The 22,691-nt window shown below is 41.0% G+C and overlaps 1 protein-coding gene across 37 annotated transcripts in view; it reads left to right on the plus strand.

The window, feature by feature from the left end:
* The window catches only part of Adgrl2 (adhesion G protein-coupled receptor L2), a 493,623-nt gene that overhangs the window by 459,267 nt on the left and 11,665 nt on the right, over positions 1-22,691 (plus strand). For 18 of the 37 annotated variants that reach the window (XM_032897155.1, XM_032897173.1, XM_032897166.1 and 15 more), the window contains 10 exons: positions 1,572-1,755; positions 8,956-9,081; positions 9,421-9,626; positions 10,940-11,113; positions 12,106-12,315; positions 13,172-13,392; positions 14,822-14,888; positions 21,245-21,336; positions 22,172-22,216; positions 22,518-22,544. In XM_032897155.1, the coding sequence (XP_032753046.1) occupies positions 1,572-1,755; positions 8,956-9,081; positions 9,421-9,626; positions 10,940-11,113; positions 12,106-12,315; positions 13,172-13,392; positions 14,822-14,888; positions 21,245-21,336; positions 22,172-22,216; positions 22,518-22,544 (1,352 nt within the window). The remainder of the gene's footprint in view (positions 1-1,571; positions 1,756-8,955; positions 9,082-9,420; positions 9,627-10,939; positions 11,114-12,105; positions 12,316-13,171; positions 13,393-14,821; positions 14,889-21,244; positions 21,337-22,171; positions 22,217-22,517; positions 22,545-22,691) is intronic. The other 19 variants (XM_032897168.1, XM_032897178.1, XM_032897169.1 and 16 more) reach the window with 2 other exon arrangements.

The following is a 22,691-nucleotide window of genomic DNA, read 5'->3' on the forward strand; positions in this document are numbered from 1 at the left end:
CAGAAGCTGAAACCTAAGGCTGATGGTTACCTTGACCCTACCTGAAAATCACCAGTGTCACCAATGGGAATCTAAGGAGCGCTTCACGTTGATGTGAGCGTGCCATCAGGAGAGATACACACACGTGGTACATCTCAATATGACCTTAATTTCTGACCAGTGTCATTTTCATTGTGCTTCAAATGAGCTTCTCCATTCAGACAAGAAAAATAAGCCTCCTTAAATTACAAATCAGACTTACTCTATGCAAATGAAGCAACTCTCTACTTGGCTACAGAGGATTCATTTGTAACTTAGATTAGAGGCTCTAGTCTGTATTTCTTGGTGACTAATGAATCTGGCCTCAGCAGACCAATTTCTGTTCCAGTCTAGTTATTGGCTGAAGAAGCTTCCGTGTGAGCATTCTGGACTATTCTACCTCCTACTAGAAATGGGAAAAAGCCTTTAACAGCACTTGGAAGTACCTTCCACCTGCCAGGGAGGTCATGGTGGCTCGCAAGGCAGACTGAACGAGGGTATTAAGATGGATTAAGCTAATTAATCTTACTCTCACAATAGCCTCAAACAACTTCTCTCCTTGCTCGTACAGAGCCTTCAAAAAAAGAAAAGGAAAAACAGTTCATCGCTGTTTTCCCGTAGATGACATGGTCTTTCTCCTCAGTGATTACCAACGGATCAGAACAATGTATATACTGGCCTCGTGATACATTCTGTGTAGGCATGCAGGATAGTGAACACATGTAGCGACTTGAGCTGTCCAGCCATACAAGGCACAGCACACACTGCAGCCTAAGTACAGCAAGTCCAGTGGACTAGCCCACTGGGCCGCATTGTTGTTTTACGTGGGGATAAATTGCACCCACGCTTAGGAATGTTTGCAGCTCCTGTCTTTCAGCACTTTCTGTATTTCCATTCTCCTTAAATGACCAGCATAGCCTCTCAGTGTTGTTTTGCCGGATTTCTTCATTCCTCTCTCAAAGCAGACCAGTCCGTAGGAGTTAACATATGCACACGTATAGGTATGTGTGTTATATAGGTAATGGGAAGGGCCAAAATGTAGCCTATGGACTTTGTAAAGCTATCTTTCCTTCCTCTCAAGCAATAGCAGACAAAATGTGTAAAGGTGTAAAACAGTTTAACTTAGTTGAGTTCAAAAGAACACCATGACTGAAATTTCTGGTGGATGCTGGCCTACTCAGGAAACATGAGTGTTTTCTAGTCACACGTTATAGTTCATTCGGAGTTATAAACAGTGTAGTGGTTGTGAGTGACCGCTCCTGTACGTCAATGCGTTAGGCTCAGAGCTGCTGCCGAGAGTTCAGAGACCCCTTCAACAGTTGCCATATGCTTAGAGGAATGAGAAGCACGAGCCTTTCTTAAGGCCTCCTCAAGTCAAGCAGCCATTCACTCACGTCTAGCTAGTGCTATTTTGAGGCAGGACTTACAGCTGCCCAGCTCATGAAAGAAAAGTAAATGCTCCTGCCAGGTAAACATCACAGTTGTCACCAGTCAGCAATCGACGATTCCCTGTGAAGCCGTCAGAACTAACGGTCATTTTCTAATGGACGCAGGCCATTGTGGACACAGTAGATAACCTTCTGAGAGCCGAGACTTTGGACTGCTGGAAACACATGAATTCCTCGGAGCAGGCGCACACAGCCACCATGCTGTTGGACACCTTGGAAGAAGGCGCATTTGTCCTGGCAGACAACCTTTTGGAACCAACCCGGGTCTCAATGCCAACGGATAATATTGGTGAGTGTGTCTGTGGTCATGTTTCATTTGGAAGACAGATGTTGAAGGGATCAGAGATTGTGCTCTGAATGTGTCACCCCCCAGGAACAGACTTTCACTTTCGCTGAGTTACTTAAGGAAAAGAAGTTATTGATCATACTTCATAAAATTAATGCTTAAGCTGAAATCTGCCTGCATCTTACAGAAGTTGTTTTTCTGAGTATGGGTGAGTTTTTTTTTTCAATTGAAAAGTCATTAAAGGAGAAAACTCAGAGCACTTAAATGCTGGCTGATGGATTGCCTAAGGATTGGAAGTGCTTCACACGAGAAGGCGGCAAACGCTTTTCCGTTTTTACAACATTCCTAATGAATTTAAATTACTTAATATGTTCTTCCAGTCCGATATTTTAGCTCATAAAACTTGAGTGCGACTGTTTGCATGAAACACAACCTCCTTAAGGTAAATGCAATATTTAGTAGCTGGGGGTTAGTAGGTCACACCTGTAATGGCCGCATTTTCGAGACTGCATCAGGAGGATTGCTGTGAGTTCAAGGCCACCCTGGGACCTGGGACGTAGAGTGAGAACCTGATTCACAGAACAAAAGAGTTGAGATTGGAGCCCAGTTGGTGAGGTGCTTGCCTAGCATGCAGGAAGCCGGGAGTTTGATTCCCTAGCACCATATAGATCTAGGGACTATCTCAGAGGTGGTGGAAGGTCAGGAGGTGAGGGTCAGCCTGGTCTGTGTGAGGCTGTCTCTCTCCCACTTTCCATTAGAAGATATTGTCAGCGAGGGACATATCTGTAGTCTTCTTTCCAGGTTGTCAAATGGATACCAGTATCCCTGAAGAGTACTCAGGAGTTGAACTATTGCCACTGGAGGTCAGAAACCTACTGTTGTCCATATTTGGTAGGAGGGGCAAATCTGATATTTAAAATTTTCCAAACTAGAGTTGATAGTTATTGGGTGAGGTTGACCTCAACCGTAGTTTACTAGATAGCTTACTGAAGTGAAAGCTTCCCATTATCAGTGGGAAAAAAAGAAAGAAACATGAGAAGAAGAAAGACCACTCCCTTCTCCACCAGAAGCCATGACGGCGCCTTTCGGACAGTAAGAATGAAGTCTTTCGGCTGGGATGCCTCGTCTTACTGACATTTCATAATCATCACTATGATGGCTGCATATTAACAGTTGAAAAGAAAGACATAAATCAAACATGGCACCTGGATTGAAAATTTAATCTTAGATATCTGGTTGATTTTTTTTGGGGAGGGGGAGTGGCTCATGTCTTTAATCCCAACATTCGAGAGGCAGAGCCTGGGCAATCTCTATGAGTTGGAGGCCAGCCTGGTCTACAGAGAGTCTGGAGCAGCTTGGGCTCGTTATACAGAGAGACCCTGTCTCTAAAAATCAAAACCTCCCAGAGAATATTCGCATAGTTTAGTCATAATAAGAAATTCCTTATCCCCCGTTTTCTGAGCTGATAACCTTCTTCAGATTGACACACAGTTAACACCACTCAGCTGTGTCCAGTGGTGTCCCTAAGTGCAGGGTGGCATGGACCCCATCTCAGTGAATGTAACCTGGATTTACATCGCATGACGTTTTATGACTTCAGTTTGTTTCCCAAATTTTCTAAAAGTTAATTTAAAACAAAACAAAACTGAAGTTCTTTAACTTCGACTGGGCATGAATATTTGAACAGCCATGTTAGATTCCTGCATACCCACAGACTGTGTTTTATTTCTATATTCCAGATACTTTTCTGTCCCAATTCAAGGCAAACCCTGAAGAATAAGTGTCTGACAATTATTATTTTCCTAATACTTCATCTTTCTGAGCTTGGAAGGATTGTTCTTCCTGTTAAAGCTTCTTTAAGTTTAATGATGTTGTGAATATCCATTTGGGATACAGTGTAACATTTTACTGATGTTGCAATTTACTCTGTCTTTATACTTATTACCCTGGTGTTCTCAACATGGAAGATAGTTAATGTGTTTTTTTTAATTTCTAATTCATAATCAACTTTTTTATAACCATGTGTGTTGTTTTAAGCATGAAGAAAACTTTGTTTTTCCTAGACTGTGTCTCTAAACATACTATGAGAGTACCCTACAAGTCCCTTATTTTTTTAAAGTTCTTCTGCAAACTTAGAGAATGGCTCTATCTTCAATTATTAGAACAGTTAGTTTGAAGTTCCCGGTGTGCTTTACACTTACGCTGTATGAGTCCCCGAAGTGGAAGTGCATGGCGACAGCATCCGCCGTCAGCGTTGAGCTCTGCTCCATATGCAGCAGCGTGTATTCGAATGTAGGTTCTCCTGAATCTTGAGCAAATGCTCTCCATGTAGTCATCTGCATAGGCTGCATTTTTATCTTCAAAAGGCAGTCCCCTCCCACCTCCGTCCCAGGAAACCACTGCTTCCTGTCAGTAAGCTTGGCTCCCCAGACTTTGACTTGCATTCTTTTTTAATCTTGCTGCTTTTATGTTGAGTTAATTTTGAGATCTCCCCATCCAGACCCAGCTGTTGATCAGTCCTATTACTTAGTGTTGCTCCATTTTAAGAGTGTACTCACAATATTTACAATGGTATCTCCTTTGAGTTTGCTTTTCTTTTCTTCTAAGCAACCTGTGTTTATTTTGGGGGTGACTATGATGGGTACTTGGTCTCCTTGTATAGCTGATGTGATCTTAAACTCTGTCCTCCAACTTTGACCTCCTGAGTTGCTAAGATTAGAGGTCACTTAAGTATCATTCACTTGATGAATTTTTGCATGAGTTTATGACCCATTCACTCATCTTTTTATAAAGGATCTTCAATCTCTTCTGCTCTAATTGAGCTGTTTTTTTTGTTTTTTGTTTTTTTTTTGTTAGGTTTTTTTGTTTTTGGTTTTTTTTTTTGTTTTTTGTTTTTTTGTTTTTTGACTCATGAGCAAAAGGGGTTCTTTCTGTATTCTTAGTGTATGTCTTTGGTCAGAAATCTGCACAATGAATATTTACCTCAGTGAGAGACTTTTTTTTTCGTTTGCTCCTAGGAATAGCCTAACTTTCTCACATGATTTTGAAAGGTTCCAGCATCCTCCATGTTCCTACTCCTGCCCTGCTTACACTTCTCACCACTGTATAATTTTATAGAAAATCATAATTCCTGTCATTATCAATGTGAAATCCTCGGTGTTCTTTTTAAGAGAGAGAAAAATAACACTTAAACATTAAGAAAATAAGTTTGGGAGATAATAATCATGCACCCTTTCTTTGTTATTGGTTTATTTCAATGTGGATATAACAGTCTGTCTCTATATCTATTCCATATTTAATTTCATTTCATTGAAAGAGTGCATGTTACAAATTGTCATATTAGAGAAATGAGGAGGGTGGCCCTTGTAAACATTTACACCTTTAGGCTTATCTGCTTCTTCATTCACCTGCATTTGATGCAGCTTGATCAGGCCGAGTGTGGTATTTTCGCCTCAGGAACTTCGGTTGCGTAACACTGTGGGATACTTAGTGTTCCATTGCCTTTCTTTGTGACACTAAGATTAATTGGATAATTTAGGTATAAGCTAAAAACATCCATTATAAGATTTCCATTCCTTTATTTTCAGAATAGCCAAAATGTTCCATCGTCCCAACCCCTACCCCCGTCACTTAAGACTGGGTTATATTATAGCTATAAGGAAAAAGTTAAAATATGGTTTACCACAGCAAAGGTAATCCTTCCTTCCTGTCATGTAGACAGGAGGCTAGCCTTAGTTCTATTAAAACCTATTCTGTATTCCCTTCTCCCTGGACCTTCAACTCACCTAGAACTCGGTAGGCCCTCTGGCCCCATCAATATCTTCCTCAGAGGTTCTCTGGCACTGACATTTCTTGCAGCCAGGGTCTTAGATGAGGGAGGCAAAAAATATCTGGTGACTAAGACTTTGGATAGCTCTCCAGAAACTTAAGTGCATGCGCTTTCTACTGTCCATTGGCTAAGGCGTGCACCATAGCAACCAACATAAACATCGTTGCTCTGGCTACGCTGTCCGTGCAATGCTGTCCCCTGTCCACTTCAGTTAAAACACGTAGGCAGTACAGAAGCCCCCTCGGTGGTAAAGTTGATGACAGACATTCTCCATGACAGACCGGATCAGAGAGAGAATGGTTATCCCCATTTGTTTTCATAAGCTTTTATATTTATTCTGGGGTCTTTTTTTTTTGAGGTGAGGGTCCCAGTATGTTGTCTAAGCTGGCTTCCAATACTCAAAGTCAACTCCTGCTTAAGAGATTTTGTAAACCGTTTCACTTGGGAGGCCGCACAGGGTTACGGTAGTTACAGTCACAGCATTAATGATTTCATTCTTAAAACGGCAGTGGATGATCTTCCCGTTCCAGTTAGAAGTTTCTTGTGTCTGTCTACTGACAGGTCTATCTCTACTTCGTTCGTCCGATCTAAGAATACACCCTGGTTAACTATCCTCAAAGACACTGCAGTGGTTCCCCAATTTAAGGAAAAGTAGGCCGAAGTGTTAGTGAGTCATCTCGTTCAGTGTGGTTTTAGGCATGCAGGCTTGTATCCTAGAGAAACGTCCTCAAAGACATACTATGCTAATCCATTTTACCGGATACTTTCCAGGTTTTGCTCTCTTCCGATTTTTTTTTTTCCAGTTTCTGTTCTCACTGGTTAAAACAGTACCCTGTCACAGGCTAACACTAAATTTTGGCGTAAATGTTGTTAACCAGTTTGGATTGATCCCATTACTGCTTTGACTTGCAGTGTCCCTGACGAAGCTTCCCTTTGTGGTACTTTCATTGGCCTGTTTTATTTCCTTATCCGTGAATTCATTGTTCTCAGAATTTCCTGATTTCTCTATTTCTGTGTGTTTTGTATGCATTCTGGCCACTGATTTGTTGAGGATTATATTGTTAAAAAAAATACTCTGTTCCCTCCCCTTCTTTAAAAGCAATTTTAAAGGTATTATTTTACATAGTGATGCCTTCTTGCTTTAAAAGCCTTTCCCGACGTTGACTTCAGAAGCGTCCCATCTTTTGTAACTTCGTACATTGATAAGTTTAGAGGTTTGTGGTTTCACATTTGGCTTTAGTCTTTCTAATGTTTGTTTGATTACGCTTTGTAGTAGAAGCAACTAATCTAGCCTTTTCCACATGAATAAACAAGTTCTTTCTGAACTTTCATTAGCACATGACGCGCTTTCTTTCCGGTCTCTGACATCCATCAAGGCTCTACACGTGTCAGCAGCGTGCGAGCAAGGTCTCCTATTCCCGGCTTTGGTTTGGTACTGTTTTGTTTTCTGTGATACTCGTGGCTCGTGAGCCTTGCGGCCGTTCTCCTTGTGGAGATTCCGTGACTGCCTTTGTGTACGTCTCATGCATATGAATTTTAAGATCGATTTTCGAAGTTCCATGCGCTCCTAAGGTCTTGTTGGAGTCTTACTAGAATTAAACTTCACTCATAGATTGTCGAATGAAGTACCAGAGTTCCTTCAAACTAAAAAGCATCCTTCCACGTTTCCTTTGTTTTTCTAATTATCACGCAGCTCCCTAAGACTGTAATCAGTAAAGCACACTGGTGAGTGCCACTCTTTCTTAAAGGGTGTTTTAGTTATCCTAGGGGATTAGTCATCCTGGGATGGTCTGACAGGAAACCCTCCAGATCAGGGAGTGGTTTCTTTATTCCTATTATTTTGAAAATTTTTTTTTAAACAAGTTGAAATATACCAAGTTTCTCTTCTAATAATCGTTTTGATTTTTAAATTTTGGTGAATTTTACTATCCTTTTCTAATTTACTAATTAATTATACTTGATGATTTCTTCAGGCTGTTCTATTTAACGTTTGTCCCTATTGCAAAGTTTCCTAGGGGTTATTTTCGCAACAGTTTCATCAGTGAGACGCTTACTGAGTGGTCAGTACACATAGGTATCCTGTTTTCTGAAAGAAGATGGAAAATTGATTTAAAATTAAGTACATAGTAAACTATGAATTGAAACACCAATGGTCAGAAACTCTTGAAGTTTTTTAATTTTTTTCATTCAGTATTAATTTCCCAGAATGTTTCTATTCACTCTCTGGCTGTTTATGTGCTGACGCACATTTGCTTTGATTAAGTTGATTACCTCCATTGCTTCATTTCTTCTAAAACCAGGAGTCATATATAGTAATAATCTGCTTGTAGAACTTGCAGATTAGTTTTTCTCTTCTATGAACATAATCCTTAAGCTAAACAGTAAATATAACTTAGATGAGATTAGCGAATTCTTACATGCATGTCTGGAATGTTTCAATTTGCAAGAAAACTAAGAATATTTTGTTATGTGCTTTTTAAGAGAAATAGTAATTATAGTCCCATTCAGCATAGGGAGGAAATAATTATATATCAAGGGTGTGTGTGTGTGTGTGTGTGTGTGTGTGTGTGTGTGTGTGTGTGTGTGTGTGTTGCTTTATTTGGTTTCTTTGGCAGGGTCTTATCTGGTCAGGCTGGCTTGGGATGCTCTGGGTAACTGAGGATGACTTTGAACTCATGTCTCTCCTGTCTGCCCCCACCTGCTGCTCTGTGATGACTCTCTGGGCTTCTTTGTGGGGTGTTGTCTTTGGAGAGACACTTCTTAGCTGTGTTTTACCCCTGGAACTCTTGCCCATCACACAAAGGATCCGATAGGAGCAGGGAGATCACCCTCCCACCAGCTGCTTGGTGTTTTCCAACATGAACCAGTAAGATCAGTCGCCTGTGTCCGCACTGGTGGGAGCCCAGAGTTGCATGAGTGTCATTATAAGCTTGCAGTTGAGTGGTTTGATTTGGGGCTGAATTACTTCCAAGAATCTTCGAACGCCAGTGTTTTCATATTTACAACAAAACAAAATTTAAAAATAGTACACAGAAGGGCACTGAGAGTTCCGGGATATGACATCTGTCTCTTGACCATTTTCATGAACGTCCTTTAATCACTTCGCTGCTTGTAGAAAAATGTGCCACTGCAAACCCGGCCTACACGGTGCTATTAAAATCTCTCTACCTGGAAAGAGGTGTACCTGTGTGGCGAGGGCTTTCAGATTTGTACTTTAGACTAGGTTTCTGCTAAGGGGGGGTGTTGTTGAAATGTTACTTAATACAAAAACCCCAAATTAGTAAAGCTTTGCAAGGAGATCCCTATGGCGTTCTCTTTTGTCTATGTGTAGTTTAAACGTGCCCCCCCTCCCCTTTTTTCTTTGTTTTATCCAGTTCTAGAAGTCGCTGTGCTTAGCACGGAAGGACAGGTCCAAGACTTCACCTTCCATCTCGGCTTCAAGGGGGCCTTCAGCTCCATCCAGCTCTCAGCCAACACTGTCAAGCAAAACAGCAGGAACGGTGAGATAGGACCGCCTCGCTTTGATTTCCCTTTGCTTCTCTTCTCCTCTTTCCTTCCCACCCTGCTTCCCCCTGCTCCTGCTTTTAAAGTTTTGAATTGAACCTCTTCTGCCTTGGTAATTTATCCTTAACACACCCCCCTTCCCAAAAAATGACTTAGCATTCAGAGAGTCCGTCAAATTTCCTCTCTCTTTTTTCCCTTTTCTCATTTTTTTTCCTTGTCTCAACCACATGCTTCTTTTTCATCCTAAGCAACGTGCGTTGAGTCCTATGGCTCTGTCGTCCTTCCCAGGGCCGGCAGAGGTGGTACTCATCCTTGACCCCGGTCTTCCTTCCTAGGGCTGGCAAAGGTGGTATTCATCATTTACCGGAGTCTGGGACCATTCCTGAGCACTGAAAATGCGACCGTTAAACTGGGCGCAGACCTCCTAGGTCGGAACAGCACCATCGCAGTGAACTCGCACGTCCTTTCAGTCTCCATCAATAAGGAGTCCAGCCGTGTGTACTTGACAGACCCGGTGCTTTTTTCCATGCCACACATTGATGTAAGCTAATGTATGCTAATGAAGTCACGGAAGGTTTTAAACCCTGGAGAAAGGAAGGCTGAGCTATCTTGCTGAGAAGGCAGGACTGAGAGTGGGGGGCCAGCCTGGATGGGAGAAGGGACCTTTCCATTTGAAATTTAAATGTTGGGCTGGGTCAGAGACACAAGTTTATTTAAGTCTGTGAACATAAAATTAAATGAGCCCGGTTCAGTGATTATTAGAACTTAAGTGTATTCTTAATGAAAGCTAATTCAGTAATCAACGGGAAAATGTAAATGACTTTAATTTGTTTTTGGATGAAATTAACTCTTACCTTAGCAGCAGGATAGCAGAAGTTTAACTCTTAAGACTCTGTTTTTTTTAGTATGGCTAACCATTCATTTTTTAATTAGTTATATTGGGCTCATTGGCTAAAGTGCTTGCCAACAGAAGACCTATGTTTGATTTCGTCAAACCCACGAAAAGAAGGGAGACAGGGTAAAATCCACATAGTGTCCAGAAAGCCTCCGGCCACTGAGACCAAGGCTGAGGAACCTTGCCAGAGGCTGTCTTCTGACCGCCGCACGATCAGGCACAGACACACACATGGGTGCACTCACACATGCATATGAGTGCATACCTATAAGAAATAATTATATTTGGCTCCATGATCATCAAAGATTGTGTTTAAAAAAATCAGAATTGGGGAGGCATGACCTGTCTGAGGGGCCACACAGAACCAGTGGGTACTTAAGTGACCGAGATGTTGAAGACCGACTGTTAGGAGTAGTGTGAGTGGGTGCCTGAGGATGGCCAAGGGTCCAGGACAGACAAGAATAGGTTGTGTGCTCAGAGTCTACGTAATATCTGTTATATCTGATTTCCTCTTCAGAGCCTTACAGTGCCAACAAGTCATTTGCAAATAACAGAAATAGGTTTTGTTGTTGTTGTTTTTTAAAGAGACACTTGGTCCTTACAGAATTTTCTCAGAACAAATTCAAAACTTTAATCTTGTGTCAGAAAATTGCGGGGGGGTGGGGGGGACAACACTCTAATGTACCTATCAGTAGGTAAAATCATCAGATGAAAATTGTAATTGTGTGAAATGGGTCCCCGGTAATTTAGAGCACGCACTAGAGTGTTTCGGACTATAAAACCCCCTTTAAGCTAGATATGTGCCTGGATAACGTAGTCCACAATTTTGCTGATGAAAAACTTTATAGTCCGAAACATGCAAAGTTTAATCTAAATTACCTTTTTACACATATTAAACAATTGCTCTTGCCATCTTTGAGTGTAAAATCCTAATTTTATCTTGTCATTTTATTTCCCAGTCTGACAATTATTTCAACGCAAACTGCTCCTTCTGGAACTACTCAGAGAGAACCATGATGGGATATTGGTCTACCCAGGGCTGCAAGCTGGTTGACACTAATAAAACTCGCACGACGTGTGCATGCAGCCACCTAACCAATTTTGCTATTCTCATGGCCCACAGGGAAATTGTGGTAAGTATTTGCACTTCTAATTAGTCGCAGGGAAAGACCTGCGAGATTCAAAACAGCTTGTGTAATAGTCCGTCTTTGGGTGCTTATCGTAACTGAAAGCAAACAGAGTAATGCAGAATCCTAATAGTCTTTACCCTGTCCTTGTTCATTCAGAAGACTTGGCACATTCTCAGTCCACACAGTTCCGTTCCTACCCCACCCTTGTAGGCAGATGTTTTTCAGAGGCAACCAAGTATCTTAAGGGGTACCTGCACACCACAGGCTCCCAGGTGCTGGGTCCCTTTCCTCTCGTGAATTGTAGACTCTCCCTTAACAATGTTGCTTTCCTGGTTGGCCCAGTATGTAGAGCTGCAGACTTTTTTGTTGGAAAAGCTTCTGGAATATGCCTACGTAGTTCTCCCCATTGTTAAAGAGAACGATAGCAGATAATGAAATATATTATTATTTTCATAATATACACGGTTCAGTGGTTGACTGTTCGCCTAGCATGAGAAAGACTGGTTTTCATGCCTAGACCCTGCTCACTCCAACAAAAGTCCAATGTAAAACTCTTAGGTGTATCAGGTTTGTCTGTGTCGTTCATTTGTATCTCGCCGTGTAAGTATGTAGATGTTCAAAGGGCAAAGAAAAGCTTAAAAGGTTGGATTACCTATAAGCTGCAAACTCACTAAAATGCCATTTGTTTTCATCATAATTAGTTTTATTCCATGGCAATATTTTTATACAGCTTTGAGGGTAACTATTCCAGTATAGTTATTTTTAAGGATTTTGGCCTCTTGCATCATTCTCTAAAATAAAATCTCTCCCTTCATTAGATCATTTTAAAGTAGTAAATCCCTTAAGACAACTTTTACCTCCGTCACACAATGGACATCTCTATCTGTGAGCCTGAGTTCAAACACAGGAATTCTTCATCAGCCGCTTCGGTGGGAGCCGCTTTCCCCTCGGTGATGGGGGGGTTGCTGACTTTATTCCCGCCTTCTGTCTTCCAGTACAAAGATGGCGTCCACAAACTGCTGCTGACAGTCATCACCTGGGTGGGCATCGTTGTCTCCCTCGTCTGCCTGGCTATCTGCATCTTCACCTTCTGCTTCTTCCGAGGCCTGCAAAGCGACCGCAACACGATCCACAAGAACCTGTGTATCAACCTCTTCATCGCTGAGTTTATTTTCCTAATAGGCATTGATAAGACACAGTACACGGTGAGCGCCTGCTGAGTTCGCCAACCTTGGCTCTTCGCTGCTTTTGTCTGTTTGGCTGTGAACGCGGGTGTGATGCTGACATCAGTATTTTCCCTTGTTTGATGTCATCCTTGGTCCTGGTGAAGGATAAATTGTAACAGATTCTAAGGCAGCTCAGTTGGTAATGTTACTGTGAATGTATTCATTTTATGTATTAAAGAACAAGTCTTTTTCCTGCCCCTCCTGAATAAGAAGGTGCATTTTCCAAATTCCTACTTTGCTTATATAGGCTTCCTGACCAACGGTCTTTCCTTCGTGCTTAAAGCATTTATCCCTCACAGGCCTCAGACAGAGAACGTAATTCATTTCTGCATTACCCTGCATTCATCCGAGATGAATTTTAAAAATGCCCCGGAAGCAAAAAGGAAACAATCCTATATAGAGTGAGGGTGTCTGTCATTAAAGCAAACTGTTGAAATTCCGTTATAGAGATTAGAGATAATGTGTCTGCATCCAAACGTCCTACAGACTGGTGAAAGAACACCTGCAGGTGGATACCAGGGCTCAGAGGAGGGGGCAGGCTGGGGATGGAATTTAAATGTCTGTTGTCCTACTCGATACTTAATTTCAAAACGGTAATGGTGAGGACTTCTGGCACACTTGATGGTGTGCTTTCCAAGCACTGTGTCCTTGGTATTTACCTTGCCTTTAACTAGTGTTCCCTTATGGCAAGATCGTGGGTGGGCTCGTGCGTGCGTGCGTGTGTGTGTCCTACTGACGATGCAGTATATAATAGATCAACGATTCTGCCAGTAATCGTTTTAAGCTCGAGGAGTAGACACTGTATACTCACAAATGTTATGTCTTCCCTTCCCAGATTGCTTGCCCCGTGTTTGCAGGACTCCTGCACTTTTTCTTCCTGGCTGCTTTTTCCTGGATGTGCCTAGAAGGTGTGCAGCTCTACCTCATGTTGGTTGAAGTTTTCGAGAGTGAATACTCAAGGAAGAAGTATTACTATGTCGCCGGGTACCTCTTCCCTGCCACGGTGGTCGGTGTTTCGGCTGCTATCGACTACAAGAGTTACGGGACACTAGAGGCGTAAGTAATCGCAAGTGACCTGAGTGTTTTTCAAGTGAATAATTTTTTAAAGCCTGTTAGCTGTCAGCGAGGGTCCTTGACAGACTAAAATAGCCTCTGAAAGCTTTATTGGGGGGAGAGAATGGGCCTGCGGTGCGCAAATTGCAATCAAGTCTTCTGTAATTTTCTGGGTTCAAAGGATTTGTTCTCTGGTGAGGCAGATTCTAAATTATGGACTTTGTTTCTTAACACAAAAGATTGACCTGAAACAAATTGAAAAAAGTAAATAACTTTTGGCCTCAGAAAGGTATTAAGTAAAAATTCTCCCGAACTTACACATCTAACGCGTCGTTAGCTGGCTCTGTGCAGTTGACTCCCGTGCACAGCGGTGGCAGCACGTCCTTTCCCGTGTGTTGCGCTTCGATAATATTTTTACCAGGGACTTTGGAAGGATTAAAATATGCTCATTGTCTCTCGTTCCTAAAAAAAATACAGATATTTACAGAGAGTGGCAGAAGGAAGACAAAACCGCATTTCATTTGCTGAAGAAATAAATTTGACTTCGAACTCCATTTGATTTTTTTTTCTCCGATAAAATTAGCAAACAAGATTTATGTATAGTCGAGGAACTCTTGAGTGTTCAGATAGTGAAAGTCAGATAAGGGATATTCAGTAAGGATGCAGAATTGTATAAAGTATGGACCACTAGCTAAAGTGTGTCTTTTTTTTTTTCTTTAAAAATTTTTGTTTAATGAATAGAGTACACTGTCGCTGTCTTCAGACACACCAGAAGAGGGCATCAGATCCCATTACAGATGGTTGTGAGCCACCATGTGGTTGCTGGGAATTGAACTCAGGACCTCGGGAAGAGCAGTCAGTGCTCTTAACCGCTGAGCCATCTCTCCAGCCCTAAAGTGTATTAATGAGTTTATGCATCATATATTTTAATGCTGCAGAGCTGGGAGCTTGTATTTTTCCCCTCGTATTTGTCCATTTGCCCGTCCCTGATGGAGGTATTTATTCCGTTCTGGCACTCACACCATCTGAATGCTTACCCTTTCAATTCTGTTATCCAAGAAGCATTTTCGAAGACTACATCCAGGGTTTGCGAATGACAACCCAGTGTCTAGTTCTGTTTGGGATCATCTCTAACGAAGGGAAGGTCCCAGGCCTTTGGGGGCTGGGGTGAGCAGTCAGTTTTCCCTGTGAAAACTTCTATCGCATCCCATGCGTTAAGTGAACCTGCTGTAGGGTGAAGTAAATGAACCCCAAAGTTTATTGGGTCAAAGCCAATGTGGAATTATTAATAAAATTCTTCTCACCCGTGATTAATGTATTTCCAGGGGCAAATGAAGGGGTTGGTTCTCAGCTGAAGTTTTGTTGCTCTGTGTCTCTGCTTAATACAGGGATCCAGGAAAGCTTCTTAACGCACCCTCTCTCCTTCCAACAGTTGCTGGCTTCACGTTGATAACTATTTCATATGGAGTTTCATTGGGCCTGTTACTTTCATCATTCTGGTGAGTAGACCCCACGTTCGCAGCCTTTCCATGTGCTACTGCAACAGGGGTGCTCACAGGAAGGGGCACCCTCGCATTGCTAACGATTCATACAGTCAGAGATATGTAAGCAGGCCTATTAAAGGGACAACATGGCATAGCTCGTTTAGAGTGTTATCATTATTGAAGCTTGTACATTGGCTAATTAACTATGCCTGAAAACCACGTCTCCTGTGAGAATTACACTCTACTATTTATAATTCAGTCTGCTGAACCAGCATAAAAAATACAAAAGCAAACAAACAAACAAAAAAACAGAATGAAACAAAACCATCAGGCACATGGACATAATTTATTGTTTCCATTCTAATAGTAACGTAGTATTTTAAGTCAATGTTTGTACCTTAAATTCTTTTAGATCATAAATTTTTATAAAGCTTAGATTAACAAAAGGATAGTAAATTATTTAAGTTCACTAAAAATATTCCTTTCGAAGACTTAAAATAATTTTGAAATATCAGTAAAATTCTTCTATAAGTCAACAGTAGTAACATTAATGTAGTCTTCACACCTTAGAATCTGCAGTCATATTTGAAGTTTAATATCAGGATTTTATCATTTAAACTTTTGACCCAGTTATAGTACAGTGCAGAAATGGGCATTACTAGCCTTTAGAAGCCTGAAAAGATAACATAAACTAGTTTAAATATATCTGCAGAATTCGCATTCTTAAAGTCACTGGGTATTGTTACTTTAAATATTTCATTGCTATATTATTATTTTTATTATTATTTTCTTTTCCAAAAGAAAGTCACTCGTAAACTTTTCAGGGTGTTTAAACATTAACTAGTGTTTTTAAAAGATTCTGAAAGGAAAGCTCACAGCTCACACCTCAATCCATAAAGCCCTTGCTATGCAAGCATGAAGACCGGAACATCGTCCCAATCGTCACGTGGAAGAAACACAAGCGTACAGGGAGAACCTGTGACCCAGAGCTGGCAGGACAGAGAGAGTAAACCCCTTTCCTTCAGACAGGGCAGAGCAATCAGATCAATGTCCTTCCTCTTCAGCTTCTTCTCAGAACCAGCGGTGAGGGCACTGGAACTCACAGCAACAGTTAACAGAATTTGTTGTTGAACTAAATGACGGGTACTCGTGGAAACCATTGCCCTGTCGTCAGTGTTCTTCACATGACGATTTCTTACTGGATTATTCTATCCAGCCCATGACTCCAGCTCTGGTTCTTAGTTTATGTGAGCACACCCCCAGTGCTTTCTAGAAGGGAGTGACTAATGGCTGTCATGTAACATTCCCATCCTTAAAGACATAGGCTCCTTCAGAAGCTCCTAAAACAAACACTTGTGTACTTTGAAATTAAATACAAAGGCTGCTTTAGGGATGTCTGGGGCATAAGCATGGGTCGACTTTATGTCTCTAAAGGTGAGCACTGGCCATTTTTAAAAACCATTTCATTTGGAAAGTAAATTAAGGTGTACTCAGTAAGGAAGGGGTACAGATATTTTAGTGCATTGCCCATTTTTCATGAGTGCCCACCATTTATTAGTGTCTGTTCCCCATTTATAGTCTATGAAACTAGCAGGTAACAATTGCGTCTAGATCTCCTTGAGATTCTGAGGTTGCTTTGCCCTCTAATCATCCCAGCCCGGAGAGAATGCAGAACAATATCTTGAAATACAATGTATATCTAAATTGGGAAATAAGATCTTATAGCATATGTATACAGAAAACACATCTACCTAACTAGGCACTGTGCTGACACAAGACATTTAAAATCTAATTTCGACATGAGTCTTAATAATATAAACTATATTGTACACTGCCTCTATAAGGAATGTCCTTATAACAAAACCTGCCTTGTGATTCCAAGGAAATACACTCTGAATTCTAACTCTTCTGAGTTAAAAACCGCTTTCCTATAATATTATTAAATAGGCCTACCTTCATTCTAATCTCTAAAGAAGAATAAGAGGCTACAAGAAATAAAACTTCCTCCTTAATGCCTTCCTATAGAATGTCTTGCCTACAGGCACTGGACTTCTTATATCTATGCGAAAAGTGCCGGTTAGTAATGAGCAGGGGGAAACCATTAGTATGCCTGAAATGGTTTAATGAAGCCTTGGATCATGACACGTCAGGAGCTGTTCCTATCATTTGGACAGCTCCATCTGCATCATTAATAATTAATTCAGTTCAGTGAGAGTTCAGCTCACACACTCACTTAGAAGTCTTCTTCAGAGAACACCTCTCTGGCTGCTCGTCCGGGGGAAACCGGTTTCTGCTTGGCTAACAGCAGGGATCTGGAGACGAGCGTGCCGCCTTCGGTCTTGCGTTTGCCAGGTAGCAAAGGCTCCAGGGAGGACAAAGAGGGTCGGAACACGTGTGGTTCAGCCAGGTTATTTCCGAGCGCTGCTCCCGGTCTTCTGTCTTATCATATCCATGTCAGCCCTGCAAGCTATCAGATGAATGTAAGCAGATGAGCCCAGGCCGACGTGATCCAACAGAGCACGTTGGTGGCCGGGAAACAAACTGTGCTTTCCTCTAATCCCTGGGAACTTCCCCTCTGTAAAATCTCCCTTGTATGGTCCTGCTAGCCATGGAGGCGATGCTTGACTCTTTAGCACCGTTAAATGAACAAACGTGTGACTTCAGTAATGATAATTTGTGCCATTATGAATTGGGCATTGTTAGCCATTGAAACGTTGCCCCGGTTTAGTTGATTGGTTTATTGATTATCTATTTCTATTCCACTTATCTACTCTCTCTGTCTATTTGCTGAGTGGAGTTTTTTTCTCTTCTGCTGCCCTCTTTGGGTTTGGACACACCCACAAGCCCACAGTGTAGCGTTAATGTAGACTTAATTCCTATTGATTCCTAAATGAATTGCTTTTCGCTCCCCAGCTATCACCCCTATCCGTTTAGGCTGCTGGGTTGATATGTGGACCTAACATAGTTCAAGTAACATAAATTTACTGATTTATGTGAATAACTGGGTTGTTTACACAAAGCTTTGCCCGTATCCGCAGCCTAGCACCTTTACTCCTCCACTGATAGACACTGCTTTAAGCCATCCTCAAAGATTATGTTGAAACTCAGTTAATTCGAAGTAGTATTTGTGTGGCAGGGGGGACAGCAACAAAAAAGAGAGGGTGGGGAAGAGGATGTCCTAATCAGACAGGACAAAGGACAGGAGCAGGGACTGCCTGCCTTCCAGTGAGAAATAGGGACATGTCTGATTGTTGTCATTTGTTTGTTTTTTTTTTTTCCAAGCGCATAGAGGAGAATAAAAGTAAAATAGGGAAAGGAAAAAAGTTAAAAGTCAATTTTATTTACTTATTTTATCCATTTAACTTACTTTGTTACTTAAAAAAAAAGACAAAATACTAGCGAGGACTAGGAAGTCATTCATGTCTTTGAGAAGCGCTCAGAAGAAGCTCAAGTGCGTAGACAACACCAAACACCGTCTGCTTCCTCTTGATGTGACTTTTCTGAACCGCACATTTCACGGAAGCTGCTTTTACCTGCTCTTCTGTGTCTGGGCCTGAGCACCCCAGGTCCATTGTAAGAGGGTCAGGCAGAAGTAGAGGAGGGGGTGGTGGTGGAGGTGTACTAAAATATGCTAATGGGAAAATTCTTAATCCTTCGGTGGGGTGTGCTGCCCCCTGAAAAATCATAGCAACAATATTTACTCTATGACACAAGTTTAGCATTAAAGTATTCAAACATTGTCTCAGCAGGGTGTGAGAAGTCATTGTTCTTTACCCTGTACTCTCTTCCATTCCAAGAGGATGTTGCCTCTGTGTGTTCAATATCTATGCCATAAACATTTCTTCCATTTCTCAGTACACTGCAAATAATACGTCAGTGAAATTTTATTTAAATAATAATTAATAAACTCTTAAACGGACTTTTTTTTTTGCCATCTTGGCGCCTTAAGAGTTTGCCTTGTGAGCCTCCTTTTATAATTAATTTTTTTTTAGAAATAATGGCATTTGTCCTACTAAACATACCCTTGCTCCATTATTTCTGTGTTTTCAAAGTCACTTTTCTTCAGAGGCTAAGGTCTTGTGTGTGAGTTACCTGAAAGTTCTAAGACAGAATGCATTAGCCTTTTCCCATCTCTTTAAATTGGAAGTTCTGTAGACACGTGCAAAGCAATTTGAATATTAAAACCCATTGAGCATTTTATTATTTTTCTGTCATTTTTCTGCATCCTATTTTTTTTCCATCGTAAGTTTTGGTGGAATATATTGTCTGTTTATCATTAATGTCATCGTTATCATTTCAGTCTTCTTAAAACACTTAATCTTAAAAGTTAAGATAGGTATAGTGTTTGTATGTGGGAGGCCAAGTTCTAGGCCAGCCGGAACCACATAGGGAGACCAAGACCGTGTATCAAAACCAACCAGCCAAACACACATGCCCTCTACACTCAGAGCATTTAAAGATAAAGAGGGTTAAAAGATTTCATCCCCTTCTGTAAAGAAGGTCCTTGCATTTGTTTGTTTACCTTGATGTTGAGTGCTTCCTATTTAGTATACTTAAATACAGAGTGTCTGTCCCCAGCCAGCACTCTAACTATTACACAGGCATCCAGACTGAGATTCACAGCAGAACCTGGGCTTGCTACAGCGCTCTGCCTTTCAGTCATCCTTTAATGTGACTAGTTAAGCCTACTGCTGCTTAAGTAGAAAATTAATGGCACTGTTGATTTTTCCCCCCTTTTAAAATGTGTTATAAATCCTTCTTATCAACGACCCTTTAGAAAGTCCTCAGTGTTTACTCCATTGCTAATTTCTCGGAGGCAATGTCCGTCTTAGGTGTCCACAGCAGGATAAACACGTCCTTGTATAGCACAGACCGGTCAATAAAATGCTTGTTGGGTGAAGAGTACTATGCGGTCCATTTCTGAGAATAGAAGCATGTCTATTAACCAGCTGGAAGAACCTTGTAAAAATAAAGCAAGAACCGTCCCTATGATTTGATCTTTCTGTCCGATAACTCTTTTAAGAAGCTTAATACTCTTAAGGGCAAAACAGTTGTCCGTTGTAAATGTCATGGAAAGGTAGACCCTCTGCCAGCCTGTGTAGGTCACGCCCATTTTACTCCTGAAAGGGGGCCATTCTACGTCTACGAGGAATAATAAAGTGCACCAGACAAAAAAATGACGCACGGCCTAAAGTGTTTGCCTTGTTCCCAAACTCATCAGTGGGGACAGCTGGAGATTTTTAATGAATTGAGCTGTATAATGCTTCCTGATTTTAAAATCGGAAGTAATAATGAATTCTCATGAGGTCATGTGCTCTTTCAGCATCGTGAACCCGTGAGCAGGGGTGTGATGGTGACATAGTTACGACTAGGAACTCTCAGTCAGAAACAGTCCATCTCCTCACACACCGTGTGCTTCCTGAGTCCTCCTTGGGTCCAGTAGGTCTTGCTGAGTTCTCAAAGAACCAAGAACAGATAGAATTAAGAATGAAGGAATGGAGTGTCACAGGCATGGCACGGGGGTAGTCAAGCTTGACTCTGGTTTTAGAATCTAAATAGAAGAGGGTTCTCCACTCTCAGCCCAGGACTGGGAGCTGCTGTGTTTTACCAGCCATTACCTCTCCTCAGTCAAACCTGTAGGGAATCCAGGCCTTCTTTTCAATTCCTTCTCTCAGGGCTTGCATTTGATTGGCCCTAAAAGTGTTCGTTCGGCGGAACACTTAGTAGGACTTACTTTGTTAGAAGTAACTAAGTTTCACGCGTTGAAAAACGTGGAAGAAAAGGTGGATGGCTTGTAGAATTAGTAGGTAGTATGCAGACAGTAAAAACTACCTTCTTATTAATATTAACTCTTTCATGTACTGCGTTTAATTGTTTCCTCCTGGTTACCTTAGCGTAGATCATGCAAGTGTCATGTTGTGTTTTGTTGGTCAACATCAGGAGATTGGCCATCAGCCAGGTCTCCTAGAACTCAACAACCCCACCACTGCAGTTGCTCCGTGCAAATGTACTGAGAATTCTTTTCAGGGTCTCTGTGAGGTAGCGTTTAGGCCTTGGTCTACATTTAGCTAAAGAAACTAATCTAGGGTTTGGGTTTTTTTTTTTAATTAGTTTAATCATTACCACATGATACTGACTTAACGAGCTTGCAGTTCCATGTCAAGCGATCTGTTAGATCAGTCGTAACAGCCAGGGCATGTTCCTCGCAGTCTGAATCTGTCACCGTCCACATAAATGACACTGACGCACTGTGTACGGTGCCCATATGCTGCGGGGACTGGACTGGGTGAACTCATTAACTGTATTTGCAAAATGTATTCTTCTCCCTGTCCACAGTGATCTAACCCATGTTTCTTTATGCGTTAAAACAGCTAAATATTATTTTCCTGGTGATCACGCTGTGCAAAATGGTGAAACATTCAAACACTTTGAAACCAGATTCTAGCAGGTTGGAAAACATTAAGTAAGTATTTTGTATTTGAACTGTTATACTTGACGAGCTCAGTAAAAAGATATTCTCCACAGGGAACACAGGCATTTCTGCCTTCTGGCAACTATAGAAGGGATTCTGAATGAAATTTCACTGATCAAGGTTCATTTTTCCCTGTGACCACATTACGGGCATTGGTCCAGAAGTAGATAATTTCTGACTTGATCTAGAGCGGAGAAATTGTTTCTGTGGCTTCGTGGAAATTTTATGTCACTGTAGTGATTTTATTTGAATTTAAAATGCGATTCCAAGCGATGGTCCTGTTTGCATGGCTGATATGATTATATTAAGTTTGTTTTGTTAAATGACTTTTTGATTTAAGAATTCTGAGCAGTTTCTCCTCCTAATCCTGTTTTCCTAAGAGAATTTACTCTATTACTATTGTTATCTTGAAGATTATCTGTTGTTTTCATGCTAATTAAACAGTGTTTACTTTATCTCAGTGTTGAATAAAATCTGCAATATTCTATTTGAGAAAATGCTATCTAATTAACCCAAAATTGATAGCTGTTGATTCATTAAATCAGCTATGGAAGGAAGCATTTTCAGACTGATTTTTAAAATGTGACTCTCGATGTGGGATTCAAGGAAATATTAACGTTGGATATGCCAAGATTGTGAAAATATACTATCTTTAATGTTTTTTAAAAAATGGCAGACCTATAGTAAGGGTAACTTTTTTAAAATTAGATGTGTTAAATAGGTTAGTGCCAGCCTCATTGCATGCTGCATGGTAAGAGAGAGAGCTAATCGTTAGCGTCTCTCTCTTTTCTTCCCCTTCCTCTTTCTGTCTTCTCACCTATACCAGTAATTACCGTGTTTGTGATGGATACTATAATACGGACTTACCTGGGTAAGGCAGAACCCTACATTAACAAACTTCTTATGGCATGATTTATAATTTTTATTTTTTTTTTGCAAATCCGTCAGTATCATGAATTGCTCTTAATTTTCGTAGTTATTTTGGAGTGCCTTAATTCGCTGTAGTGTCCTTAAACGATAATGTGCCTTTATTTCTTTTGATTGCTTGCCTCTGCATTTTGACTCCCTTGATTTTGACTAATTTATAAAATATATAAATGATTTCTTATTACTTTCTATTTTAATTCTGTCTAATAATTTTGTTTCTCTTTTCTGCTTATAATGCTTTCTAGCTATGAAGATAATAAGCCATTTATCAAGTAAGATCATTAGTTAGACGTGGAATGCAATGACGTTAAGCCCTTCTCATTCCGCCCCGTTCTCTGCAATTCCTTTTCGCCTTAAGCTGCTCATGACGAACTCTCTTGCCAGAATATTTTATTTCGAAGTTTTTATTTTGAAGTGTG

This window comes from Rattus rattus, chromosome 3, assembly GCF_011064425.1.
Source record: "Rattus rattus isolate New Zealand chromosome 3, Rrattus_CSIRO_v1, whole genome shotgun sequence".
Lineage (NCBI taxonomy): Eukaryota > Metazoa > Chordata > Mammalia > Rodentia > Muridae > Rattus > Rattus rattus.